General features: G+C 52.6%; 2 protein-coding genes across 5 annotated transcripts; both read left to right on the forward strand.

Moving 5' to 3' along the window:
* The first annotated feature begins 140 nt into the window (after nt 1–140).
* LOC122363742 (monocarboxylate transporter 13-like) lies at nt 141–16391 on the forward strand. 2 transcript variants are annotated; one of them, XM_043333347.1, is made up of 10 exons: nt 141–288; nt 3471–3610; nt 7397–7529; nt 8752–8895; nt 11740–11875; nt 12524–12654; nt 12957–13156; nt 14189–14315; nt 14629–14793; nt 15133–16391. In XM_043333347.1, exons 1-10 carry the CDS (start codon nt 222–224, stop codon nt 15888–15890), a joined length of 2001 nt encoding a protein of 666 aa, XP_043189282.1. In that variant the 5' UTR covers nt 141–221; the 3' UTR covers nt 15891–16391. The 2 variants fall into 2 exon arrangements, with proteins under 2 accessions (XP_043189282.1, XP_043189283.1); XM_043333348.1 differs by lacking the exon at nt 141–288 and adding an exon at nt 2753–2821.
* A 185-nt stretch (nt 16392–16576) lies between these two features.
* LOC122363734 (solute carrier family 35 member F6-like) lies at nt 16577–27049 on the forward strand. Of its 3 annotated transcripts, XR_006253415.1 has the most exons (8): nt 16577–17203; nt 17588–17892; nt 21780–21950; nt 22292–22561; nt 22851–23005; nt 23554–23644; nt 25274–25729; nt 26123–27049. XR_006253415.1 is itself a non-coding variant. In XM_043333331.1 (7 exons), exons 1-7 carry the CDS (start codon nt 17127–17129, stop codon nt 26212–26214), a joined length of 1161 nt encoding a protein of 386 aa, XP_043189266.1. In that variant the 5' UTR covers nt 16810–17126; the 3' UTR covers nt 26215–27049. The 3 variants fall into 3 exon arrangements, 2 of the variants coding, with proteins under 2 accessions (XP_043189265.1, XP_043189266.1); XM_043333331.1 differs by lacking the exon at nt 25274–25729 and having other exon boundaries at nt 16810–17203; XM_043333330.1 differs by lacking the exons at nt 25274–25729; nt 26123–27049 and having other exon boundaries at nt 16791–17203; nt 23554–25114.
* The last annotated feature ends 845 nt before the right edge of the window (nt 27050–27894 follow it).

A 27894-nucleotide genomic window follows, 5' to 3' on the forward strand; every position in this document is an offset into this window, starting at 1 on the left:
TGTAGCCGTCGTTACACCTGTTGGTTGTGTTACAGGCTGTATCCGTTCACCCCGAGTTTGGCGATCGAATCGACGTCGCCGGGCTCGAGCTGCGCGCGCGCGCGCGCAAAACGCCGATGGCGTTGTCGTGGTGGGCGGTCGGACGCGTCGGCCAGGCCAGTGGCGCTCCGACCCCGTCACCGACGACCGCGCGGCGTCCCGGCAGCGCGACGACGGCACCGATGGCCAGCCGCGTCATGGAAACGCTCAAGCAGTGCCTTATGCGCCGGCTGAGGAGGGGATCGCCAGGTTAGTGAAGCCGCTCCCGTCTGCCGAGGCGGCCACGAACCTTCAATGGTTCGCCTGGCTGAAAGTCAGTATGATGAGAATGATGTGTGCTGGGAGTATTCACGGCAAAATGAGACTCGTATATGAATGATTCGAAGTGAAGGGGATGTTCGTATCTGGTGCCGCTACATATAACAGCAGTGCGTCCTCATTGTACGTTTCCTTTGTTTTTACCTTTGACGAATGTCAGTATTTACCTTTTATTTTGACGTGTGTCGTGCCTTTTACAGATTCACTCAGGAATATCTTTTGTCTTTGGTTTTCAGATAATTCCAGATATCAATCACGTGTGTTCACCATGCTTCCCGAGCTTCCCAGTTTCCCTATAGCCGTTTTTTTCTTGCAAACCGATCTTTTGTTTGATTGGTAACGGCCTTATTCGTAATAGGGGAGGATCCAGGGAAGCAACCCTGTCCTGTTATTTCTCCGGAAATAGATAAGCACAGTTATAAAGATAACCTTGAAATTAGCTGCAACGTTATAATAGCCAGGGTATGTACCGTATGTACTAATATAAAAGCCGATTAAACGGCTCTCCATGACCCGGCCCTCCCGTGCGGGGTGCTCATCTATTACGGGTAATTACAACTCGGCCAGCCACTACTCTGTCACGTGAGCCAGGGATGCCGAGGGAGGGGCTAATCATACGACTGTTATGGTATCCATGGTATTTGGAACACCTGAATCATCTAATCATGTATTGATTTCAGAGGCTGGTCACGACCCACGCAAAACAGCAAAGCGTAGACTTGACCTCATTATACCTTTACATTATTTTGTGCTCTGAGGCCAGTTTTGGTAGCATTAATCGGTGATCTATGTAAAGAAAGCTATCTGAGCGGCTGTCGATATATGGATCTCGTAGACGTGGCAAATGCCCCAATGCTACGTAATACGTTTGTATCCATTTTGGGATGCCTAAACAAAGGGAACTTGAAGGTTTTTCTGAAAACCTGTGTCTACCTTGTAAAATATTGTCCATCCGATATAATATTTCAACAGTCGATCAGAGCAGCGAGCGTTTGCCAAAATACTCGTTCCACGACTAGACTCGACATCAGAGGGCACAGTTGTTGCCATCTGATTGTGTTCCAAATCCATCAACGGTAAGCGATCTAATGACAGACACTTTCAGTTACTCATTTTAGAAGCTCCGTGATGGCAAAACCGTGGTGCTGCCCACTGCCTCAACAATGTGCCCCCCCCCCCCCCCCATACCAATCCTTTTACTCACAAGGCATCTGCGAACTACGCATGACTCACATGTTCGGGGTCCTCATTTCATAACGCAATGCACGGCTAGAACCCATTCTGAACAAATTTGTGCCACATCACCATGACTAGTTACATATCGACTCGGACATGTCGATAATCTATTTTGCTTCGTCTGGCTGCCATGTTGGATTGCCCGTAATCCTAGGCTCCCCATGTGTACTCTTTATATAGGTCCCCTCCCGGACGTTGACTCCGTGCCCCGGGTCGATCTGCGCCAGCTATGGAGCTGCATGAGCTCCCCGTACCCCTGCATGTCCCCTGACCCCGCAGCGCCCGCCCGTCATCCGTTTCAAAGCTGCGGCCGCCAGCCAAGTCGGCCAGGCCCGGCCCGATCCGGTGGCGGCCGGCGCGAGCCGGTTCAATCCGGTTTCGTCGGCGTCGGCGGCCGTCGGTGGCGATGGTCGGTCGATGCGAGGCGAGCCCGGCGCGGCCGGAGGTGCCGCGGCCGCGCAGCGCCGGCCTCCGCTATCGAGCGGTCTCCCTGTGTGTCCGCCACACACAGAGAGAGGCGCCTATCTTTGTCCGTCCGTCCGTCCAGGAAAAACTCTGCTTACTTTGGAACTTATTGGAAATACATGGCTTCATTAGGTTCTAGCGCTGACATCGTTCTTGCCCTACAGGTGGCTACTACGAGTTCCACAAAAACTTGGACCGTTTATATGGTCACGAGCCACCTTTTGTACCGAACCCGGAGCGCCCAGACAGCTAGAGGTTGTTGTCCCACTTGGCACCTTCACCTTCCTCGTCTCACGTGTGCTCCTGCCGCCCGCGCTGCTGGAAGGGAACCCTGCTGCCCAGACACCCACCGCTGGCATTAACCCGAGCCCGGTGGGCGGCCATTACTGCCACTTTGGCTCACCCCGGCCGCCGCGTGTCGTCATTTCTGAGAATTGCTCGTCTCAGCCAGGCCGTTCTGTTCTTTGTGTTGTCTAGTTATGCCTTGGACGCCTTAGCCAACCGTGCACGGCCGTCCGGACCGAGCCGGTTCGGTCCGGTTATTGCTGTGTCTGCTGTTGCTAAGGCCGCTGCTGACGGTGTCCTATGGATGAGTGGGCGGAGCGGCTGGAGAACGGGGCGTGGTAGGGGGCTAACGAGGGGTCGGGTGGCGGTCCGAGGGGTCAACTGCGGACGGACCTGTCCAGGCGGCACTCGCAGCACCGAGCACCGGTCAGCAGGCTCGCTCCGGCTCCCGAGCCGTCCGCCGGCAGCCCAGACATGGGTACAGAGTACAGAGTCCCTATCGTGGTAGCGGCGACTCGGGAGGTGTTGGAAATCTTGGCATTCTTACGATCCTGTGCGAACAGCGCTCTAGTAAATGTATTTCCCATGCTTTTTTGGCAAGGGCAGATAGTGGTGCGCCAATGTAGCAAGCGATTTAGGACGCGTAAAGTTTACCGCACCTCTTTTCGTTTATCTCGAGGACTGTTTTCTTCTCAGACATTGCACGACGCATGTGTTTTAACTGTCGGTTTGTTCCTGTGTCTACATACTACAGGCTTGGCGGAGCAGCATCCGCAGCCGGTATTGACTATCCCTGTATTTATGTGTTCCTATTTCAGATATGGCGGAGCAGCATCTGCAGATTACGGCCATTACTGACTGTCCATGTGTCTGTTTCAGATATGGCGGAGCAGCATCTGCAGATTACGGCCATTACTGACTGTCCATGTGTCTGTTTCAGATATGGCGGAGCAGCATCTGCAGATTACGGCCATTACTGACTGTCCATGTGTATGTTTCAGATATGGCGGAGCAGCATCTGCAGCCGGTATTGACTGCCCTGTATTTCTGTGTTCCTATTTCAGATATGGCGGAGCAGCATCTGCAGCCGGTATTGACTGCCCCGTATTTCTGTGTTCCTATTTCAGATATGGCGGAGCAGCATCTGCAGCCGGTGCCGAGCTATGACAGCCCGTCGCCGCAGAAACCCTCCACTGACGGCGGGCAGATGACCCGCGAGAAGCCGGACGGAGGGTACGGCTGGGTGGTCGTCCTGGCCTCTTTTCTGGTGAGTGGACGGTGAATGGCGGGTTACGGTTCGACTGAGATAGGACGGCCGGGTCCGTGCGGGGTCGTTGGACTCAGTGTATGACAGAAGGGTAGCGAGACACAGGAGCTAGTTTCTTAAGCAGAAAAGCTGGGGACTTGATATATGAAGGGTTGGATATGGGGAACTCATATGTTGTTAGAGGGAACTGCTGGATGGAATAACTGAAAAAGATATCAGCGCTAAACACTACAAAACCGTGTGTGCTGCTTTTTGTGATTTGTCACTCGGTGAATTAGCTTACTTACACAATAAACTCATTGTTCCACTAATTGGATTTCGTATCTTGTCCGTGTGTTTGACACGGTAGATATATCCGCGTGGCCTTTGCTCGGTGTGTGGTTTGGGAGGACTGGTGAGCTCGGCACATACCGCGGGGCCCTCCCGACTGCCGGGCAGTGGGTCAGTGCCAAATGCGCTGACTGAGATAGTCGCACTATTCCGACACTGGCAGGTGTAAACCGGATGAACATGTGATTGATGGGATCAGAATGTTATGGTCGCCAAATCATGGTATGTGACAGTACGTTGAATGCCTACGCCATACACCAAACTCATTGTGTATGGCACACAACACAACCTTTCAATATGCTCGTCACTGGCGGTCCCAGGGGGGGGGCCACGGGGGCCATGCCCCCCCCCCCTTTGGTGCTGAAAGGTGGGGCCATACTATCTTTTGGCCCCACCTTTCAGATCGAACAAAAGTCCTAGAAAAGCTTTTCGTATGTTTCATTTTCTTTCTTGCGCCATCAAAGGACGTAAATTTCACTCATGAGTGGGCTCAGTTTCGCATTCTGTCAATTTGGCGGTCAGCGTCGCTGGCACCGGTTCACGAGTATGGCCGGATCTTATATGGAATATCAGCGTGGGTTTACTTGAGGCTCTCGTAGGCCCAGCAATGGCTGGCATGAGACCCTCTTCGGCAGTGGTTGGTGGGCCCTGCTAAAGGAGATTGGCTCTAAGACACTAAAGTAAGACCTCATGGGTTGGTGCTGTGCACCTCAGAAGCCCGGTGGTGACGCCGTATGCCGGCTTGGTTTCTTAAGGATTAACGTGGGAACTCCGGGGCCTGCATAGAGTTTGCATGAGCTAGTATGTAATCTCAGAGGCATGTGTGTAATGTGTACACAGTGGCGGTCGCGGGGGGGGGGGCATCAGGGCCATGCCCCCCAAAGGTCAATAAAGGGGGCCATCTTATCATTTGCCCCCCCCCCCCTCAAACAACCAATGGGCCCCCATATAGGTGTATGGGGCCCTGGCAATTATTCGATCGTCACGAGGCTCAAAAAAACCACGTCCAGCTATTAATATAGCTCCCACACCGGTCTTTGAGCGTCCTACACTGACCTCTGAGGGAAGTTCAGTGGCGGTCAAGCGCCCACGTTGACCGCTAAGAGCCTACATCAACCTCTGAGACCCCACATCTGGCCTATGAGGGCCCCTAACCGGCCTCAGGGATCCCAACCGGCGTCTGAGGGTCTCACACCGGTCTCTGGTGGCCTTATTTCTGTCTGTGGTGTCCCAAGACGAACCTTTAGGTGCCAATGAGGGCCCCGCACTGGCTGCTGAAGACCCGATGCCGGCCTCTAAGGGCCTGCATTGGCCTCTGAGGAGGGCCCATCTTGGCCTTTGAGGGCCCTCTGCTGGCCTCTGGGGTCCAACGACGGCTCATGCCGGTCTTTTAGGGCCCCACGCTGACCTCTGAAAGCCCATGTTGGCCTGTAATGACCCACATTAGCCTCTGAGAGCCCAACTCGGTCACTGATTGTCTCAAACTACTGGCCTTTGTAGTTTGCAGGCCCTGTACTGGTCTCTGAGGGCCCTAAACTGGCCTCTACGTGAAAACATACATGGGTGGGTTTCTGAAGATCAGAGGGCTCACGCAGTCTCCGGCACAGCCTTACGTTGGTTCTGATCGAGATTACTTTACGTCCTGATGGTCCCGCGCAGATTCCCTCATATTTCGACGTCAAGACCCCATGAGCCGGTGTGGGTCCTGGGGCTGGCAGAGACTGATGAAGTCCTTAGGGCTCAGTGCCAGTCTTTTTAGCAGTAAGACTAGGCAGGTTGAGTGAGCCCCAATAGAGCCGCTGCGAAGCCCCGCAGGAGTCGCGCGCGGCCCTCAGATGCCAATTTTGAAAGCTCGGAACCTGTGGGGGTCTCCAGAGGTCGGTGTACCTACTCTCTCCCGCCGCCACACAACTAGGTAGGTATGTTTAATGTTACCTATATGGGTAAATGTCATAGTCTGAAAATGCTCTCTGGGTTTCGCATGCTTGTTCAAAGCAAGAGGTATCTGTACTTTTCCGAATTGTTTTATAGTGGTAAGGTCATGAATCCGCGTGCCTGACCTTTCAGTATACCTATGCTACACCGATCCGTCGTCATGGTGCAGTGGGCCGACCGCGGTGGAAGCACCGTGGGACGGGAAATGGATCTGGTGATTTTGCCTTAAATTGAGCTTAAAGGTAGTGTGCCACCTTTGAAAGATTTCCCATTTTATTTTTCCTAGGATAAGAAGCTTCTGTTTTTACCTAATATCGCAAAAAAAATCAAAAATGGGCCTGGAATAGTGCCTTTTTCGCCTAAAAGTTTTTCGGTTTTTAGATATGTATAACAACTGTAGTGGGCTCACCTGCAAACAGGCGTCGGGCAACAATCGCGAATGCGGCGCACTTGTGACAATAAGCAAAGGTCATTATAGTGTTACGACCATACGACGTACGGGAATGAGTTATCAGCTGTCTAATCGTAGACAACACAATGTCGAGCCTTAAACTGTAAGCCCGTATTGGTATTGTTTCTTTTATTTGGCTGTCGAACATTATTTATGGTTTGAAATATGATTTTATGTAAAATAATTGATATGAAAAAGCCGTCTTATAAGTTATGACCCCATTTCACCACACGCAAGTGGCAGAAATGACAATGATCAGCTGACGCATTTTTCTTGGCCGAAGTCAGAGCGCGCGGCCCGACGCACCACGCGTATTTGGAAATTCCGACCTCGACGAGCATCAGAAGCCACCTAACAGGCGTGTTCGAAACCGCAGGAGATGATGATGAACGGGTTTATCGAAACTTGATTGGATGAGCATATCGGTAATAGCGATTTCAGTGTGTGCATTTATTGTTCATAGTGGTGTGAAATGTGGTTGGGGTACGACCGACAACCCGTCGGGGCGAATTTCGCACTGGGGTACTCAAAATTTGAAGAATTTAAGACGTTTCCATGAGTTTTGAAGGTATGGATAAGTTCTAAAAATCCGGTTCTCCTTATCTGGGCCATTAACTCCATACGGTCCAAGAAAGCTGGCACACTACCTTTAAAGATTTCACGCAAGAATCAGATGGATGAAGCATAAGTAATGCCAACTGCGCGGCACCTCGTGGACGTAAAAAATTAGCCGATCACCCCCCCCCCCTCCCGGTGACGGATAAATGTTATGTCCCGCGAGTGTGACTTTGGCCCCCCCCCCCCTTTTGCTAGCGGCTGCGACCGCCAGTGATGCTCGTTGCTAGGAAGCTTTGTCTCCACAATGTTTCGTTCAATTGACACGCTTCGTTATGCCATTTCCAACTCTCACATATCCTGCATCGTTAGGCTGTGTCAAGAACCACCTTCCTGTGACACGTCACCTAACGAGCCCAGAATCAATCGGTGACCGTTAGTATCCAGTGCTGGCGCCGCGGGCCGGGCCGCCGGTCAAAGGTCAGAGTCTGACGCCGCACGTGCCCCGTTCGCAGGCGCACGTGACCATCTACGGCGTCACGTGGTCGGTGGGCATGTTCAACATCATGTTCCTCGAGTCGTTCCAGCAGTCCAAGTCGGCCACCGCCTGGGTCGGCTCACTGCTCAACGCCGTCATGTTTGTCTCCGGTAGGTCACGTGCTTCTACACACCGTCACATTTCTGATTCTTTCTGTTTCGTTGCATTCCTTCCACTATTTGCTCGTTACATTTCGGTATAGTTTTAAAATGCACTATCTTTTTTTTTCCAATCTGTGAAGGTTTGTCGTAAAATGTACTTTTTAACAGTGCTGGGAAGTTCTGGTGTGTACCATTTTTAAATATTGAACACCATCAACACTACTGGACGGAATACCAGCTAAGATGCAGCAAGATAAGAGTCGCATTCTTCCCAGTGCTAGACAATAAAATGTTAAATGTTTGGTCGAGGAAAAATGCCGCTTCTCTGTATAAATGATAGTTTCGTGCAAACGCCTGTACAGACGCGTCTATACTTTATAGCTGTACACTGTACCAGGAATTTTCATGACGCCGCCGTCGTTGATCATTTACTGTTCCCTTGCGGTGACAAAGTAGCGTGACGGCCGCAGTCCTGTCGTTCAATAAGTATCCGCGGCAGCACTGGCACCACATGGCCCGGCCCGTTCATGGTGATAGATCGCCGGCGGCGGTCAATAGTACGGGTCATTCGGGACGGCCGCCGCCGAACGGCGCTCAATGAACGTCCCTGAGGACAGATTGCTGCTCGGCTCATGTACTTACCCCGACGAACTTTTTCGTTTTATGGAGAGCTGCCTCATTTCATATTTATGATCCATGACGAGTATTTCCGCCTTGAATGCTGAGATATCGGAGCACAGTGTGCTGCACTTGCGGAAGCACCCAGTCTCTCTCTCTCTCTCTCTCTCTCTCTCTCTCTCTCTCTCTCTCTCTCTCTCTCTCTCTCTCTCTCTCTCTCTCTCTCTCTCTCTCTCTCTCTCTCTCTCTCTCTCTCTCTCTCTCTCTCTATCTATCTCTCTCTCCCCCCCAGCTCACCTCTCCCCTGTCCCTCCAGGCCTGCTCTCCTCAGCCCTGGTGACTCGGTACGGGTGTGGTACACTGTGACCTCTGACCTCCCCCTCTCCCCTCCTCCCCCCTAGGCCTGCTCTCCTCAGCCCTGGTGACCCGGTACGGGTGTTGTACACTGTGACCTCTGACCTCTCCCTCCTCCTCCCCAGGTCTGCTCTCGTCTGCCCTGGTGACCCGGTACGGGTGACCTCTGACCCCTCTCCCCTGTCCCTCCAGGCCTACTCTCGTCCGCCCTGGTGACCCGGTACGGGTGACCTCTGACCCCTCTCCCCTGTCCCTCCAGGTCTGCTCTCCTCAGCCCTGGTGACCCGGTACGGGTGCCGGGCCGTGGTGATGGCCGGTGGAGTGCTGGCCTCCACGGGGCTGGCGCTGGCCGCCCTCTCCCACCAGCTCTATGTGGTCTACATCACCTTCTCGGGACTCGGAGGTGGGTGACCGCCGGGTGAACGGAGGGAGAGGGTGATGTGGAGCTGGTGGAACAGTCTGGTGTGAGGGGTGTGTTGTGAGCCAAACTGTGTGTTTCAAATTGGGTACTCTAGTGCAGTATTTGAGGTTAGACCAACAGCATTGCAATGCTTCGTTCTTTTGATTGGTATCTGCAGTAGTGCTTTCATAAAATTTAATACTGTCTGCTCAAGTTTTCATCAACAAGTAGGTACTTCTCTATTGGAAACAAAACGGAGGAGGTTGACGTTCAATCAAATATTAGTTCCATGGACGAAAATTTTCGTGATGTTTTCTATCAGCATTTGTTCTGGGAGGCCGCATTCATGTTTGAGCTAATATCGCTCACATCATTCATATCGAGATACCTACATTTATAGCTGGATACCCTTCATTTATTCATGGTTCTTTCCTCGGCGAGCCCCAGTTCTCGCCATGGCAGAGCCGCGCAGGCGGCGCCCCGCTCAATACCTACGGTACACGTCTATTGACGTCGCCGCGCCGTGGTGACACTACGCGGCCCGGTCATTGTAGTGGCAAACGGGGCAAAAAACGCCCATTGGCCCCAATGCATAATTATCGGCCCATGCCGAACACCCAGCGGCCGTTGCTAGGGACACACTGTCCTTATATTTGCTGTCCTGGATAGCATTGGCACACTGAGCCAGAGCGTGTAGGGTGAGCGCCATATGGGACCTATACGCATCGCTGAAGGCAGTAAGGCATATGTGACCGGCTTCTTGACAACCTTTGTCCGGTCTGCACACCCCGTCCCTCCAGTGCCGCGTACTGGATTCCCGTTATGGATGCTAGCGTCAGTGTCGTCCGTCATTACGCTGTTATGAGCCGCGGAGCTCGGTGCACTGGTCAGTTCGCCCCAGGGCAACCATTATCATATGGATGGTGCGACCGCCACACAGTACTGTACACCATTCACTGGTGCTTACCAGGAAACTAACCTCGTTAATTGCGCTACTCACGAGGGCCAGGAAATAAACCTATTTGGAACCCATTGACTGGCACGAATACCAGGGGGAAATCAATCGAACAAGTCCCGTGAGACGATTCTGATTGAAAGGCGGCTTATATCTATGTGATTTGATGCTGGGTTGATAGCTCAAGAATGGCACTCGCTGTCACTGGCTTGACGATATCGATGCAATTGTCAATTCATTAATTTCTTAGGCACTCTTCGGCAGTCACAAAGGCAGACACGTTAATCAGCTCACGCATGGGTAAGAAATGCTTTTGCAAGTCGGTAACTGTAAATCATCCAACCGAAAACGGGAGCTGCTTAGGGCCGACATATAATGACAGAAGGAAGATATACGGGCTGCTTTGCGTGTTTTATGCCCCTGAGGCTAATTCCGTGCTGTTGTACTGGTTTTCTATGTGTTTGCCATTGATAGCGTTCTGTGGTGGGTCTTGGCGTGCCGGTGGGGCTATATGGATAATGATGGTGTTTAGCGATGCTCGCCGCCCCTGTTTTGCGTTTGCGTGTCGTTGCTACGGCCGCGACCCGTCGCGAGTGTTTGTGTGGCGTTATGTTGCGCGTGCGTTTTCCTTTCGCAGGAGGGCGGGTCGGAGAGCCGACCGGCAGCACCGGCCTCAGAGTAAAGTCGCCGCTCGATATTTACCCACTGTCTGATCGCTGTGTGTGCGTGCGCGCGAGCGTGAGCGTGTGTAACACCTCAGTGACCTTACTCCACGGCCCACTCAAATTAAGACACAAGCGCCGGCACAAAAATATATTCAGCTCAATGTGCAGTGTGCACTCACACACATTCATGCGTAAATGCATTACGAAAGTTATATGAGGCTCCTCAATCGTAAAACTATCCAAAAATGACTAAGCGGGACGCATTACCTCGTCCGAAGCATCGGAGGGCCATCGGACTGATCATCCACTGTCCCGCCGCACAGCGCTGCACTGCGGCACAGCCTATGCTGCCCCTGTGGCCCGCGCGGCTTCGCTAAACCGGTGCGCTAAACGAACGTCGGCTCGGCCTGTGCTGAAACACAAAGCTCGTTCCCCGAGCAAGTATGACGCTAAAATGCAAATAGACTATGCATCTGAACAGAAATATTTGAAAAAGTGAGGCTATGTTTGCTTGCATTTCTGTCTTCATACTTCGGGCGCCCTTTCTTTTAGCTAATAATGTGACCAGCAAATATAACGGAAAGATGAACATGTCAGTTCACCGCCATCACACTCCCGGCAGCGATTTTGAGAACACAGTGTCAATTTTGCATTTTGATCCACTTTTCGCACCCCGTCCCGTGTCGTCTGTGTGCGCTGCGTGTGTGGCCCGTCCCACAGGCCGTGCCAACCGACAGAGCCGGGGCTGACTCTCTGCTCTCTGCTGTTCTCTCCACAGCCGGAGGAGCCCGCCGCCATCTGACGATTAACGCCTAACCCACCGGTCGAGGCAGAGCTCCAGACTCCAATGGCAGCAGTGGAACCAGCGGCGCCGACCGCCCCCGGGCCGCTGCGTGCTCCCGGCACCGTCCACCATCCCCGCTGACGTCCCTCCGCGCAGCCGGAGCCGCGGGGAGCGCCCCCGCCCGCCCCTGTGACAGCTGCGCTCCGCTCCGGTTTAGTCAGGCTAGGTCCGGAGTCGGACAGATCACGAGCTAGGCGACCCGATCCGGCCGGAATGTGTCGTGCACTGCGACTCGAGGTCGGGTCAGGTGTGATCTGGTCCGCGTTGGCGCGGCGCGGTGTCACCTGACCCGGTCAGGTCCGGTGTGGTCTGGTTAGAGCCGGTGTAGTCCGGCCAGAGCCGGTTGCAGCGGCCGCCGTCAGCCCGGCTGGCGCCTATTGCAGGTGTGGGGCTGGGGCTCGCCTACGTGCCGTCCATCGTCTGCGTCAGCCAGTACTTTGAGCGCCGGCGCACCATCGCGCTCGGCCTGGCCGTCTCCGGAGTCGGGTTCGGGTGCTTTGTCTTTCCGCCAGTCATTAGGTGAGTGACAGTGTACCCCAGGTAACCTTTGTTTGAGAGGTGACGCCACTAACCAGGCTGATCGAGATGAGGGTGACTGAGCGATGAATAGAAGCCGGCGGACTCTCAACGGGTGTTAGCTAGGCGGCGCTAGTGACGAACTGCACTCGCTAGATGGCGTGCAGGCCACGGAAATGTCAGGGCCGTGTGGACCGAATCCTAGGTTTGCTTTTAAGACCCTCCGGTGCTCGGAGGATATCGCGAATTGATCTTACTTTTCAATTTTGCGTCATTTTTCTTCTGCTTTATTGTGTTGTCCTAGTTAAAACAAATTTAATTGCTGTTTTTTATTTCTTTTTAGGTATTAACGATTAAGATTGTTGCAGCTTATGTCGCGGCGTGTTTTGTTTAATCCGACAAATTTTATGCAACCAAGGCAGGGGCAGGTACATACCCACCATAGGAGTTCAATTCCCATAATTTTCCAGAAAAACTTATTTTTGTGCCCGAAATCCGGCTTGTCCTGGTCGCCCGACATCTGAACCGAACTGATACGACTCCCACAGCGAGGTAGGTCGGGCCCATATACGGCCCACCGTCCCCGTCCCTACAGGCGCGGGTGTGTGCCCGGGTCGGGGCTCCCTCCGCTGACCAGTGTCGCCACTGCAGGTCTCTGATGGAGGTGTTCAGCTGGCGGCTGGTGCTCGTCATCATTGCCGTCATCGTCGTCTGCGCGCTGACGGCTGCCGGCGCGCTGATGGCGCCGCTCAAACAGACCTCCGCGACGCCAAACAAAAATGGTACGATAGTTATGGGAGAATACAGGGAACGTTTCGGTATGCTGAAGGTGATATTTTGCATCGGGTAATGGAACTATAAAGCTATACCGCAGCCACTTTGCTATTGGAAGCAGCCTGGCTGAGCTTTCGAGTCTTATTCTATGAAATGAAGAAACATATTACATTGGGTAGTGATCTGATTGATTTTCATCGTGAGACGTGTCATTTTTCTGTTCATTTACACGGGTCATGTCGATTTATTCTCCCTATTTCCGATTTATCTAGCGTGTCCTGGTAACGACATACCCCTGTTTGTTTTGCAGGTGGATATTTCACGGAGCTCCGCGGCTGCCTGGGCGTGATGCGCACCCCACCCCTGCTGGTGTTCAGCCTGAACCACTTTCTGTTCTGTTTCGGCCAAGCCATCGTGTACGTGCACCTGGGCGCGTTTGCCGAGAGGACGGGCGTGCTGAGCCGCTCCGGCACGGCCACCCTGTTCTCCATCATCGGCGTCTCCAACCTGGTCAGTGGCGGGACGAATGAGAGAGAGAGAGAGAGAGAGAGAGAGAGAGAGAGAGAGAGAGAGAGAGAGAGAGAGAGAGAGAGAGAGAGAGAGAGAGAGAGAGAGAGAGAGAGAGAGAGAGAGAGAGAGAGAGAGAGAGAGAGAGAAAGAGAGAGAGAGAGGGAGAGAGGGAGAGGGAGAGAGAGAGAGAGAGAGAGAGAGAGAGAGAGAGAGAGCCGAGAGCGGAGGGGCGAGCCGAGCTGAGAGCGGAGAGACAAGGCAGGACTTGGAGCCCTGAAATTCAAGTCACGAGAGCTGAGAGCTGATATTCGAGTCCTGGGTTTCGAGCTCTTAACTTTAAACTTCGAGCGCTGCCAGCTTCGAATTTCGAGTCTCGACTTCCGAAATTTGAACATTGAGATCTGCAATTTGAGCATCTTAGGTTTCGAGCTACGAGTTTAGAGCTCACATTCCCGGGCTCTCAGAGTTGAGCTACCAACTGTGACTCAAGCCCTGTGATTCGAGCTCTACGATTAAAGCGTTTTGATAAGAGCTCTGTGATTAGAGCTATGTGATTAAAGTTATGTGATTATAGCTCTGTAGTACCGATTCCGAGCTCTGGGCTCTAAGCTCCCGGCTATGTTCGCCCGGCTTCTCGATTGCAGATACTCGATATTGCCGAGATAACTAGTCCCGACTCGGGGCACTATCGTGACCACGCTGATAAAGACCGATCGAGTGTTCGGAAAGTACTTGATTGGCGAGCAACATGAGGTCAAGAGGAGATTGTTGACAGACTTTAAATAGGCTGGACGCTTTTGTGATGGGACGAATAAAAAAAAGGTTTGTGTGAGGAGAATGCATGTGAATCCCATTCCCGGTGAAAAATTGTCGATGTTTGTTCGATCCAGCGAAGTCTATTTGCACGAATCACAATGCGTTTACGCTGTTCACAAATAGCAGTCTGATATCTGGTAGCCGAATTACGCTTACCATCACGGCAGTCGAATGTGCAATGTTTCATGTTGATACAATCCCGTCCGGTGTCTCCAGGTGGGTCGTATCGCGCACGGCGTCATCTGCCACTTTCCGCGGATGGCCACCATCCTGGTGTTCACGGCCTCCACCCTGGTCACCGGCGTGTCCACCATGCTGTTCGCAGTGTGCCACACCGCCACCAGTGAGTCGCAGTTCAGGGCGGGGCTGGAGGAACGGTGCACTAAAGGGTGATGAGCTTCATATGGTTGGTTGGTTGGTTGTTTGGTGTTAAATGGTTGAGCATGAATTCAGATTTGTCTATGCTCGCTCATATGTACAAGTACAATGCAGAAAAGCCTGTTTGAAATATTAAGCTCTTGCACTTTTCGACGCGATTTTGGTGTAACCGATTATCTTCGCTGCGGTGTTGATTCTATTACAATGGGGCGCTTACTTGAGCCACTACTATCATGATATAGCCCACACGTCTTACGACTCTCCCCTGCCCCCGGCAGCTCTGTCGGTGTGCGCCAGCGTGTTCGGGTTCGCCAGCTGCTGTCTCGGTGCGCTCACACCCGATATCGTCATCGGCCTGGTGGGCGACTCCCGGCTGGCCGTCACATACAGCTACCTCATGGTCTTCGAAGCCGCCGGATTCATGCTCGGAGCGCCGTTCGCCGGTGCGTGCAGACAGACACCCCCAGTCGCTTGGTTTGACGGCGCTCGTAGTTCCTTGACATCTGATGTTTGTGTTGCTTTGGGAGAGGATGAAGTCTCGTGGACCGTGGCAGTGCTGGCTGAAACTCGAGCTGGGTCCAATAAGTGGTCACAATTTATGATTTGTTAGCTATCAACCGTCGATTACTTTGTCCTGTATGCTTCTTGAGTTCGTGTTTGTTTTACGTTTGTAAAACGAACAGCCTCTAATAAATCAAGCTATCGCACGATTTGATGATACACATTACACCCCCTCTAACAAACAGCGATATGTGACGTGTGTCCGTCTGCTCCGCCGGCAGGTCTGCTGTTTGACCACACGGCCACCTACCTGCCGAGTCTGTACACGGCTGGCGGCGTTCTGGTGCTCGCCGCCGTCATCATGGTCGTGCCGTGGAGGTACCGCGGCGCGCGACTCATCACGGACGCTGAGGGTGGCCTCTGTGAGGCCGGTGACCGGCCCGCGACTCCTGTTAAAGAGCCCGCGCACCCGGAGGATTTCATCTACCCGCCCTCCGTGGCCGGAGTCGGAGTCGGAGTCGGAGTCGGAGTCGAGGAGGAGGGCTCGCTCTGGGGCAGCGGCGGGCAGCCGGAAGTGGACCTGGGAGAGGCGGGCGGCAGCCGCTTCATCTGGCCGGGGTCGGACTCTGAGCTGAACCGCCCGCTACTGGAGGAGACCAGCTGCGCTCAGAGTGAGGGACGCACCTCCGATCGGCCGGCGCCGGGCGGGGGCGAGCAGAGCAGACGGCTGGAGGAACCCGTGGCTGAGGAAGAGGGACGACTGCTATCGGAGGACACCGTGGCGGGCGGCGAGGAACGACTGCTATCGGAGGACCCTGTAATGGAGGGCGAGCTCGCCGAGGATGTCGAGGACCGCTTGTCCTCGTCCGAGCCCGCGCTGGGGGAGGGTCACGCTCCCTGCTACGAGGGCTTCCCAGGGGAGTCGGCCGAGGGACCCGGCCCCCAGTCGGTGGACAGTCCCCTGACCTGCCCGCCCCCTGACCCCGCGGGTTTTACCGCGGCGGTCGCAGCGCCGGCGGCCATTGCGATATGTGTGTGAGGAATGTCCGACCGGTTCATCAGTTCACTGTGATGTCATCGAGCAAAGTAGCCCAGAGCTTTCCGAGGAAGGTTTTGAGAAGGAATGCGTCAGGGATCTCCCGATGTGGGCCCGTTTTTGTCGGTCTACGATCTATCATATGAGGCCACTGGGTACAATATTTGTACCGCGGTGGCGCTCCTCTGTGTACTTTGTGTTCTGAAATGTCACAAGGTCCACGCTCATGTGCTATCAATCGCGAATGTGATTACGATTACGGAAGGTCGCTACCTCGCGCCAGTGACAGCGATTTGTCCTCGGTATTTTTACCGATATCCGACCATCATTGTAGCGTCGTAATTTTCGGTCACGTAGGTACTCGTGCAATGGGACGGGCGCGGAGGTGCGCTCGACGTGTGATAGGTGGTTCTGTTGCCAGCAAGACAGCTGGGCAAATGGAACAGCGCCGATTGGAGCTGCAGTTCACATGTCAACACGTTGTCAATAAAAGTGTGTAAATCATCTGCGCTTTTATTTGCATTTAGAGACCAGATTCGTCAGGCAAAATGGATTAGCCGTCATGACATACGAACCCAAGGAATAACGTATGTTTTGAAAATTAAAAAAAAAACTAAGCCACGCTTTTACGGGATTTTCGCTACCTACCCGTACGGCTAGGTTAGACACAAATTGCACAGAAGGGCGCTCATTTTAACTTGTAAGAATGATCTACGATTCATGCTACAAAAGGGTACTGCAGCTTTCTATTAAAATAGGTGTTTGTCGTTTCAAGTTCGAACTGCTATTTCATTTCCGTTGTAATATATTCTGCTAAGTGTCTGCTCGACAACGATTTGGCAGTATTTTAGCTAAGGTGCAGTGTTTTAAAGACTAAATTGTCACAAAAACAGCGCAGAAGTAACGAAATATTGTTTACGTTGTCTTTTTGTTGTGCGGCTTCAAGGAGAGCATTCGCTGCACACCGTGGGAGAGGGGGTTGGGTGTGTTTGGACAGGCTGATATCGGTATAAGACACACTTATCAGTTATCTCGATGACCTCGATATAGCGTCAGTGTGGCCTTGTTATCTGCCGATGATAGCTTGAACTCCAGTCGCTTGGTGGAAGCGGAGCGACTCGGTTCGTGTTTCGCTTTCTAGCCGGCTCGCCATTAGCTAACCTCGATTTGGATTGTGCTTGAAACCAGTGTGAAGGTCTTGTGTTTTTTCATAGCTATTCACCTCAAAATATCAGAACTATGGCGTGGACATCTTATCAACTGTTTTTGGCTGGACTTATGGTCGTCACAGGCTCATTGAACACACTTTCAACAAAGTAAGTTTGACCTACTTAGAACTCTTGCCTGTAATTTCATAACATTATGTGCAGGGGATTTATACACTGTCATATTTCCTTAGTTCATGTTTTTGGTTTTGCTAAGCTTTCAATATTTAACTAAGATTGATTTGCCTTTTTTATAATTTTTGTGTTACCTAGTGTGTAAAGCACGTACCTTTGGTTTTGGACTGTTGAATTGAGCTTAGGTTATGTATCTTTAATCTTTTCATCTTCTTACCTTCTTTCTTAAGTTGTTTCTTTATGCATTGTTCTCACTGTTTTTGTCATATTCCAGTTAATACACGAAACTGAAAATTAAACAATCGTAAGGTTACTGTATGTTAATGCTTGGTTCACTAATAAGCAATTATTCTCCTCCAGATGGGCCGACCAGCTGAAGAGCATCAACAGCGTAGGCGAGCTGGTCCACTTCAACCATCCATTCCTACAAGCAACGTCCATGTTTGTAGGAGAGTTCTCTTGCATGTACGCCTTCTTCATGTTCTACTTCATCTTCAAGCACAAAGGCGGCGAGGAGCGAGTGCAGGCCAGCACCCTGACAGGCGGCAACCGGCAGTTCAATCCGCTCATCTTCCTGCCGCCGGCCATGTGCGACATGATCGCCACGTCCACGATGTACGTCGGTCTGAACCTGACGTACGCCTCGTCCTTCCAGATGCTGCGAGGTCAGTGCGCCCGGACCGCCGGATGGGGTGGGAACGAAGTTTGGGAACATGGGGAGGGATGCCTTTTAACTTGTATCTGGCATCAGTGCAACTCATGATAATGAAAGTAGTATTATAAAATGAGGACAGTTATCGAGTTCACACATCAGGTAGGGTTCGGATATGGTTTCAGTTCATTGCATATTATGGTTGTTTCGTGTCATTTAGGCATTATTACCGAGGAACCATCGTGACCGCCATTTTAATGAGTCAGAGTTTTGCTGCTTCAGTCCCATATTTTAAAGGCTTACGATTTTCGAAACATGTTTGGTGATGATTTGAGACTCGAATAGCAGACACCGGAATAACTTTAACGGCTTTCTCAACTCACAAGCGGAACAATAGACACAGCCAACAAATTTGGTCTGGGCCGTAGCTTATTTTACTCCGGCTAGCTCCGGCATTTGCTCCGGTCAAAGTACGGGCAAGGTCTGGGGCTCTACTGGAGCTGACACGACACACGAACCCGGAGCTCGCCCGCACCTGAATTACGCCGCATCAGCCGTGCCGTACAATCTCAACCGTACTTCGGCCACAGTAAGCCAGAGCAACTTCGAGGCAGACGGACCTGGCTGCAGGGAGCCGGACTTGAGCCAGACTTGGCGGTCCGAAACCATACCAACTCGGGAGCGCTACGGCAAAGGAATAGAGCCATATCATATCGACCCAAACCCCGGCTCTGACGGCGTTTCGTTTACACCGGCCCAACTCGGGCATGTCGGAATTGCCGGGGCGAAACGCACTTGAGCCAAACCAAATTGCTGGCTGGGAAACTCGCTGTTTCCCTAGATCCCTGTTTCCCCGCCTCTGTGGCCTCAATGCTCGGCTCGGCTGCTCTGCCGTATGAAGGTCTTTATACCCCGTTCCGTGCCGTTCTGGACGGGCGCACGGCGCTGGCCGGCGGGCTCTGTGGTCGGCCGGCCGGGCCGCCCCTCCGGCCTATCTCGGTGTCACGGGGTCGCGTTGCTCCGATAGCCCCCGCTGTCTCCGGCTCTCAAGTGGTGCGGCGGGTCCGGCGGGCGGCGCGGCCCACCCGGGGTGGACCGGCCGACCGACCCACTGACGCACACTGCCCGTCCTCGCCGGCGGATAAGATAGCCCAGTCTGCGCGGCCGTCCCGTGGTCGGGGGCGGACGCACCCGGACAGGAGACGCCTCGATACTCACACTTTCAGTCCACGAGCCCGAAATTACGAGTCACGAGCTAGTCTCCTACATGGAATCGGACTAGGTAGATTTTAGAAGCGTGTCTCATATTCCGTCAGCCGATGATAACGATATTTCGGAAGCTTGCCGGGGTCGTGCATGACTCTGAGAGCTGTCCCTCACTGGAGTCTGGAAGGAGACGCCCATCAGGAAGTGGCGACAAGTCCGGCTGCACGGCAGCTGACGTATACCAGGAACACGGTTGTGTCAGCGTCTGTGTGCTGCCGCCTGCCCGCGCTGACCGCTGTCTGGCAGCTCTCGCTCAGACTCTGAATCAGCCGGCTCTGTCCGGTTACCACCGTCCAAACGCTAGCGTGTGCAACATTGGAGGGCAGGCACTGCCCACCAAGTTTTTACAATGTATGTCTGGCTAGGTGTCACCGTGAATTACGGAGTCGGTATCTGAAGTGGGAATTTACTGCTCTGGCGTGACAGTCGTCCACTTACATTCCGTGCCATCATAGTGACATTTCTTTTTGCGTGATATTTGCGTGGTGTTCGTTTTTTAGGCTACTTCAGCTCATGAAATTTCCGTTTATTAGGTCATTGTCCCCATTAACGGTCATTCATTGCTTGGTTGCTTTGTTTTACGACGCTGCTAAGAATAAGTCAAACAACGATGTTTGCTCTGTGCAAATACGCACTCCTTCAAACACCGATAACCAAGACAACTTACATCCTCACAAAGCCGATCAGCCTACTGTGACTGTTCGTCATCGGTCTGATTTGGACTCCTATTTGTGAGTTGACGATTATCTACAATTGTCGGGCTGTTTCACAAGTGTTTGCGGCTGTATCCCGTTCGCCACCCGCCCTCACCAGTCGCCGTGTTTGTCGTGTGGCCGCGGGCGGCGAGTGTTTAGTGTTGGTGTCGTGTCGGCGGTCCGACCCGCAGCTGCGTCCAGCGGGACTGGCGCCGCCAGCTGGCCGGTTTTTGTGGGCGTACTTGCGCCGCGTGAATCACCCGGTTGGCGACACGACACAGAGGGAGGGGGGGGGGGGGGTACAGGGACGGCCGGCGTTGATGGGTGGGAGGAGAGGAGGAGAGGGGTGGGGAGGGACGACCGACGAAGTCGAGCCGGACGGCCGTCAGGGGAGCGCCCTGTTAGAGCTTGTTTAAATGCTTAATGATAATTGAGGGGAAGAGAATGTGAACAAAAAATTCTCCTGATGACTTCAATGAGGATAAAGGGCGTATCTGTGAGCTACTGCCACTCGGTCGCCGAGTTTTTATCGAGTTTTTTTTCGAAAGCATTTCCAGTTTCACCGCTCATTGTTCGAAATTCAAGACGACCCATTGTCGCATTACCACGCCATACTAACCCCGTGGGACTGGCTGTGAACTGCCCCGCTCGTCGGTCTGTCCGGGGAGGTTCAGGAATCAGGATCCGCGGGCGGTCTGTGTCTTCACACCTCGTGACTGGGCCCCTAGCAGAGTGTGAGGACGTCCATAGGTCACCTATCTCCCCCCTGAGGTATGTCCCGTGACCGGGCCGGGGCCACGTCACCGCCGGCGGGTCACAAGTGTCGGCCGCGGTCCTTTTTCTGGCCCCGCTGCCGGCCCGTATCAGCGGGATGGGCAGATTGGACGCCACTGAAAGTCGCCGCGCGACCTCATATCGGGACGAGTGAAGAGGTCCTCCATAAGATAACAGTGGTCAGGGGCCGGTCGACGGCGGTGTACCCATGCACCTCCTATTGATTTGGGAGCTATTGAGTTTTAGCTGTCGGTGGCTCAATATACCGCACCGACTCTCAAGTCTTCATAATTTTTTTTTTTCGGGATAACATTTTTTAAAACTTATGGTACGAAGCGTGTTTATCATCACCATCTCACCACCGGTTCTGTACCTATTGATTTACCACTTACGATCAGTCAATAGCACTCCCTTTGATACCATTGACGGTAAATACTCCTCTTGTTCTATATACCCTGGTAAATACTTCTCGTTTTCTCAGTACATACTGGCGGACTATCGCTAGTGGCTTGTTGAATCGCGCCAGCTTTGTCGCTGTCACTCAAAAGGGATATCAGAAGCCGTGATGCAGGTCACTTGTGAATATTTGCAGTGATCTCCGGCCGGCGTGTAGAACAGCACTCATGCTTGAGGTAGTGGAGTTGTTGGTACTGATGGCTTATGGTATATTTTCATAGTTAAATCTGCAATATCAAGCTTCTGTCGATAAGTGAGTGACCCCCGTCTCCGTTCCTTTTAACTTGCACGGTTTTACAGGCCTCCACAATCCCATCCCCACTACCGTCTCAAATTAGCCCCCTGGCATCCTTCTTCTCCCACCAGTCCCCTGCCTTCCGGCGTCTCCCGACAGTTCACTGACCTCTCCGTCCGTCCCCAGGCTCTGTGATCGTGTTTACCGGACTGTCTCCCCAGGGTCTCTGTTAACCAGACTGTCTCCGTTTCTCCCCAGGCTCTGTGATCGTGTTTATCCGACTGTCTGCCCAGGCTCTGTGTTAACCAGACTGTCTCCGTTTCTCCCCAGGCTCTGTGATCGTGTTCACCGGCCTGTCTCCCCAGGGTCTGTGTTAACCAGACTGTCTCCGTTTCTCCCCAGGCTCTGTGATCGTGTTCACCGGCCTGTCTGCCCAGGGTCTGTGTTAACCAAACTGCCTCCGTCCCTCCCCAGGCTCTGTGATCGTGTTCACCGGCCTGCTCTCCATGTTCTGCCTGGGCCGGAAGCTGAACGCTCGCCAGTGGGCCGGCATCGTGTTCGTCATCATCGGCCTGGCCATCGTGGGCGTCTCCGACTTCCTGCTGCCCTCGGACGAGGAGTACGATACCTCCAACGTCATCCTCGGTGAGTCCATACCGGCAATATAACGAGCTCCGCGTCAAAAATGGTGGGGCAAGGATGGAATATTCATGGGGAGGAGTCGAACCGGCTTTAAGTCTAGTCTCGTCTGGGTCTACCAAAACTTTTGCTTTGTAGCATGCTCGATCGACATATTCTTGATGGATGTAGGAACATAGCAAGTATTTTATCGATATTTTTTTCTGTTTTAAGCCAGCTAACTAACTAAGGGTTATCTGCACACAAGTGTTCTCTCTGTATGTTTTGTGTTCGTTCAGCAGTCTTCCTCCCTGTTGCAGCTCCGCTGTCCGTCCTTGTAACCCTTTGACGGCTCTTGTGTGTGGCAGGCGACGCGCTCATCATCGCCGCCCAGGTGGTGGTTGCCTGCCAGATGGTCATCGAGGAGCGTTTCGTCAGCTCGGCCAACGTCCCGCCGCTCATGGCTGTCGGCTGCGAGGGACTCTTCGGCTTCGTCGTGCTCTCCATCCTGCTCTTCCCCATGTACCACATCCACGTCAACTCGACGTTCAGCTCGTCGCCCGAGTACCGGCTGGAGGACGCGCTGGACGCCTTCTACCAGCTGGGCAACAACTGGCAGCTGTCGCTGGCCTTCAGCGGTGAGTGGGCCGGGCGCGGCCGGAGAGGGGCGGCGGCGCTATATTATCAGACAGCCGCGGTGCTTTTTCACAATCTTACTCAGAGACATCGAAAATACAAGTAAGACGGCATACAAATAAAGCAGTTATATGTTTTCCTCACTTGTCTTTATTTTGATAGTAGTCATCACTGCCCATAATTTTTCGATAATTTCCAGTCTAGCATGCTAGTGTTACATGCTTGCTCATTCTTCGTAATATACCGATGCTTCATTCAGCCAGCATTTCTTGCTCGTGCCTGACCCCGCAGGCACCATCATCAGTATCGCCTTCTTCAACTTCGCCGGCATTTCTGTGACCAAGGAGATTAACGCCACGACGCGGATGGTGCTGGACTCTGTGCGTACGCTGGTCATCTACCTGGTGTCGCTGGCACTCGGCTGGCAGGACTTCCAGTACCTGCAGGTAAGATGCAGGGGGCGGCGGGCCGGCAGGTAGGGCGTCCAGTACCTGCAGGTAAGATGCAGGGAGTCGGCGGGCCGGCAGGACTTCCAGTACCTGCAGGTAGCACGGCTATAGAAAGATCCGGCGAGCGACCTTCCTGCCTTTCACCATCCGTCCTCTCTTTCCATCCTTCCGTCTGTCCTTCGGAGTTGCTTGCTTTCTTTATCTTCTCCCTGGCCTTTCTTCTTTTTCGTTATCCATTCTTTAAGCCTTGGATGTCTAGACTCTAGATAGCTAATAGATATTGGCTTAGGTACTGTGTTTGTAGTTACGGCGATTTTGATGGATTAGCTGACACAAAATCAAGCAAGAGTATCAATTTATCAATTTGGGAAAGACAGCTGGATGTAATGTATGCGTTTAGGCATTCATTTCATGCAGCCATTTTGTCCTTGTTCACTCAAGCTGGTGCTCAAATCTGCTAACCGTGTTATACCTCACCACTTCCGGGCTTGGCGAGTGAGCGGACGACTAACGAGTGCCCCCCCCCCCTCCCCCCTCCCCGGCAGCCGATCGGCTTCGTCATCCTGCTGATTGGCATGTCCGTCTACAACGACGTCATCATCACGCCGTTCATGCGCGAGCGCGGCTGGATTGCCGGTGAGACAGCCGCCGCCGGATCCGCCGCTCCGGGCGGGCAGGCGCCGCCGCCCCCACTGACCGGTGACCCGGAGGACGCCGGGTCGGAGGGGTCGGACGGGTCAGACGACCGGCCGCTGCTCTCTGACGCCGAGCCGCCGGCCGTCGACGGCCCCAACGGCGGCGGTGACCTGAGGGTGTAGCGGCTCAGGGAGGGGGGGGGGGGGAGCGGGATCCATTATCGGCTGGCGAGCGTCGGCTGTCCCCTGCATGCCATGGTCCGTGTGTCAGGTCCTGTCGGGAGTGTCAGTTGGTGTCATTCCGTGTCATATCGTGTCGGCTTGTGTCACCTCCCATCGGTGCAGTCCAGTGATACTGGGAAGCCGCAAGAGTCAGCCAGACCGGCCGCTCGGCTCCGTCAGAGGGAGGTATCACACCTCCCGGCCGGCTGTCGGGTGTCTGGTGTTGTCCGGGCCTATGTCTGTTGGTCATCCTCAGAACGTCGCAGTGTGCTGGGACGGCGGGAAGTGGCTGAGACGCAGTTGGCTAGGGCAGTGGGAAGTCGGGAGTGGCGTCCGGGACTGTAAGGCGTTTGTCAGCGTGATGTCATTGTCATTAAGCGTCTATCATCAGCCGTGGCGAAGTTTGAAAACGGAAAGGTAGCACTGCTGATTAGCTCGAATCCATGGCCATTGACCAGTGGGGCACGGCCGTTCTCCAGTGATGACGTCACACCTCCAGCAGACTTCAATGCCAAAGATCGGTGGTTTGGTCAGCCGTACAAACGCCAACGGGATCTGCTCTGTAGGGCTTCTCTCTTAGCATTGATTGTTGAATCAGGCTGTGAGGGGTAAAGTTGTCCAAGGAAGTTAAGACTTATTAATGGCGTGACGCATCCATTTCAAAAGTGCCCATATATTATTGGAACTCTCATTTTCAAGGGTTGATGCTGTAGGGGGATCATGCCCAATTGTATCGTTAAAGTGGTATGAGAAATTGACGGTCTTGTTTGCCTGCTGTCATCTGATCAAAATCTCAAGTGACCGTTTCTTTCAAGTATAGCATCTGACCTATTGTGAGTATCTATGAAAATGATCTGTAGTATTTTCGTCAAAACTACCTGACTTTTGGTAGGGAAAGGAATTTGCAGTATTTTTTGTCATTACTCTACCTGGCTTTTATAGTGATACCCAGTGCCCTAACTCGAGCCCATATTCTCGCATTTACACAGACCTCATCGATATTCATTATCTAGGCAGGCTTTTAAACGTAGTGTAACTGTAGACCAAGATAAATTCATCGTATTTATACCACACTTGTGTTATTTCACTTACTAAATTGGGGTTCGCGTTATTTGCATTACATGTAGAAGCGTGAGTGTTTCGTTCGCCGGCGCTCCAACGCCAGTGGAGTGTGAGTGTGCAGCATACACATCACAACTTTATCATGTGCTATTCCTTGTTGTGAAAAAATGAATAAAGGACTTCTTTTGTAACGGTTTACTTCTAAATGGCTTCTGTCGCTTGATCGATAATTGTGAGGTGAGGGTACGTATTGTGAAGTGGTGTGCGTTTCTTTACTCGTGTATGTTCTCGCTCATAGACTCTTCCCTCTTCATTACTAATCCTTTTCCGAATGTCCGTTCCTCAGAGTCAACCCCAGAGGACGTTCCTCTCCTACCCTGATCCGCGGAGGCGGGCTCGTCGCTCCGCTGCCTGTCGGCAATCGCCGGAACCTCAGCTTGTGTGATCTTCCGCTACGATCGCACGGCGCTACAGTCGTCCCGGCCCAACCGCAAAGACACTGCTCCGAAGATAAAAAAAAAACGAATTGTGCGATGCCGATTATAAAGATATTTTCTTCTTTAGACAAGTTTACTGTTAAGGTGGTGTGTCCGTATATTATATGGATTATCTTTCCAGAAATTTATCATTGTTATAACTTATGGTCTCATATTGAGGCTTACTTTTGACAAAATACAGAAACAGGTTTATTTTTATGCAGTGTTCAGATGGTAAATTGCGCGATTTGACGCTGAAAAGGATTGGGAAAACTGTTGCTGTGAGTCATCTGACAATGCCGACCCGAAGGCAAGCCCCACCGACGGTAAGTCTGTCATTTGTCATTTGCCTTTTGTTTTGGTTTGTTTGCCGTCCATTCAGGGAAGCTTTTGTGCGTCAACGGCCAAATGCTAATGGTGATGTCTGCTTCTGCTTTGTCAGGCGAACCGGGAACGTCATATAAGTTCCAGTTACTTAGATTTAGGTGTTCTGGTGGGCAGCAAAAATTTAATGTTTGGTTGTTCGAATCTGTACCTTAATGTAAGAGCTCACCATCCTACAAGACATGGTTACATAAGCCGAATGAGTTCATGTACAATGAGTTCATGTATTTATCACAATATGTCTTGCTTGTTTAGTTCAGACTGAGAGGCGCTCATTGACCTTTACCCGTAGCCGTGGTGTATGTTCCGTTTCTGACCGGTGTTTGTGCCCCCAGCTGACCCGGAGGAGAGCGAACCCCCGAAGGACGACTCGCAGGAGGATCTGGCGGCCTCTGGACCGGACGACGACGCCGCCGTGTCCACATAGGTGCCCTGTGGGGACAGTAAGCGTCCACAGTGGGTGGACATCGTATCCACACGGAGCAGGCTGTCCACCTGGGGGCAGCTGCCCCAATATCCACACTGGGCGGCGCTGTCCTATACAGGGGTCAGCGCCCGTACGCAGGGGCCAATGCTCGTCCCCTTGGCGACGGTGCATGGGCTGGTCTGGCAGGGTGGGTAGGTATGTGGAGTGAGGGCGGCAGAGTGTGGCAGCTCAGAGTGCGGTGTCTATCTGAATGCATTTCAGATGATATTAGCGTTTGTTGAAATTTTGCACCCACTGGTTGACAGTTTTGTTGTTTGTTTTCAATTACATTAAAGGATAATTTCTTTCAAGAGCTGTTATTAGTAAGTGCTCTGTTGGCCAGTTTTCGTATGTTGTGAAAGACTAAAGTGACATTGAAAGCGTCGCTGATAGTAAAAGAAGTTGAAACTGTGGTGTGATAAGATTGCGCTAACGTAAAAAGCTTGTTTGGTGCCTGTTTGGCTTTTTCTTGTCGGCACTGTCGTCAGGATCTGAAGCCAAAAAGGCTTCGAGGGCTCGTCGATGCAGAGTATTGCTGTTCGATCGTTGAATTGACCGATCGGCCGAATTGGTTTCCAGGGGTATGGTCTCCAGAGAGAGACCGAGAATGGGATACTTTAGGTTTGAATAGGATGTTGAGATGCCGTGCTTTTCTCGAGCGTCATGGCATCAAGGAATAGCGCCTATTTGATATCGTGATTCTCGACTTTAATTCACAGTGACATTATCTTTGAATTACCGGTATTTGATGTATTTCATTATGCAGGAATTTGTGCAATACAATAATGTGGACTTACGTGAGATTTGAGGTGAATACTGAATACTGATGGGAGCTAACCGTCTATTGGTGAGTGTCTATTACGGCAGTGAATTGCCACATCTCTGTCTGGGAATCATTGCGGGGATAAGGCTCATCTGATGGCAGTCTCACCACCGCCACAGGAGTACTGACTTATTATCTTCGGCACCTCAGCACCTCACGTACCGGGGGCCGCGCCCTTGACTCTGCGCCCCTCCTAATAGTGCATGTATCGGGGTAAGTGTGCCGGCCGCTCCCCGGCCTGCACAGGCGCCGCGTGCACTGCACGAGACCGGCTACAGCCGCCGTCTGCAGCCAGTATCGCACGCCGCTGCATAGCCGAGCTGGCGCCGAAAGGGAAAGCGGTCGGTCCGTGTTGTGAACTCCAATGTCACGGTCGACTCGGGGACCTTGTCCGTTGTCTCAGTGAATTATGAGGGACCTTGTCGGAGCGGTCAGCGGCCGCTGGAGGGCCTAAAATGTGGAGAGGGGTGTCATCGGATCGCCCCCAAGATGGTATTGAAAGCCTTTTTGACAGTACGACAGCTTGAAGTCACTGCTATAAAGATGATTTTTTCAAAAGTCCTTCGTCGGTTTTATCAGCTGTTGGATGCGACCTATCCTGCAGTTTACCGGATATCACCTGCCCTGCAGTCCTGCATGGATAAGCTGTCCCTCAGCTGTGACCTAGCCGGGGCGTTCCACGACAAATCGACAAGTGCCCTGCACCCTCATATTTTATTTTTTGCTTAAAATTGGTCTAATGGGTTGTGATGGGCGGGGAAGCCAGCTGGGACAAGGATTTTTTTCTTCGAACAACGGTTTCCGAGATATAGCCTCGG

Source organism: Amphibalanus amphitrite, unplaced genomic scaffold (genome assembly GCF_019059575.1).
Source record: "Amphibalanus amphitrite isolate SeventyFive unplaced genomic scaffold, NRLGWU_Aamphi_draft 000637F_arrow, whole genome shotgun sequence".
Classification (NCBI taxonomy): Eukaryota; Metazoa; Arthropoda; class Thecostraca; order Balanomorpha; family Balanidae; genus Amphibalanus; species Amphibalanus amphitrite.

What these genes read in the sequence shown, in the direction of transcription:
- LOC122363734 (XM_043333330.1), top strand. Translation starts at nt 17,127, where the DNA reads ATGGCGTGGACATCTTATCAACTGTTTTTGGCTGGACTTATGGTCGTC. An exon ending in GTCCTTCCAGATGCTGCGAG is followed by an intron (nt 17,893 to 21,779) that starts GTCAGTGCGCCC and finishes GTCCCTCCCCAG; the next exon opens with GCTCTGTGATCGTGTTCACC. An exon ending in GCTGTCGCTGGCCTTCAGCG is followed by an intron (nt 22,562 to 22,850) that starts GTGAGTGGGCCG and finishes CTGACCCCGCAG; the next exon opens with GCACCATCATCAGTATCGCC.
- LOC122363742 (XM_043333347.1), top strand. Translation starts at nt 222, where the DNA reads ATGGCCAGCCGCGTCATGGAAACGCTCAAGCAGTGCCTTATGCGCCGG. An exon ending in GCTGAGGAGGGGATCGCCAG is followed by an intron (nt 289 to 3,470) that starts GTTAGTGAAGCC and finishes TTCCTATTTCAG; the next exon opens with ATATGGCGGAGCAGCATCTG. An exon ending in CGCCGTCATGTTTGTCTCCG is followed by an intron (nt 7,530 to 8,751) that starts GTAGGTCACGTG and finishes CTGTCCCTCCAG; the next exon opens with GTCTGCTCTCCTCAGCCCTG.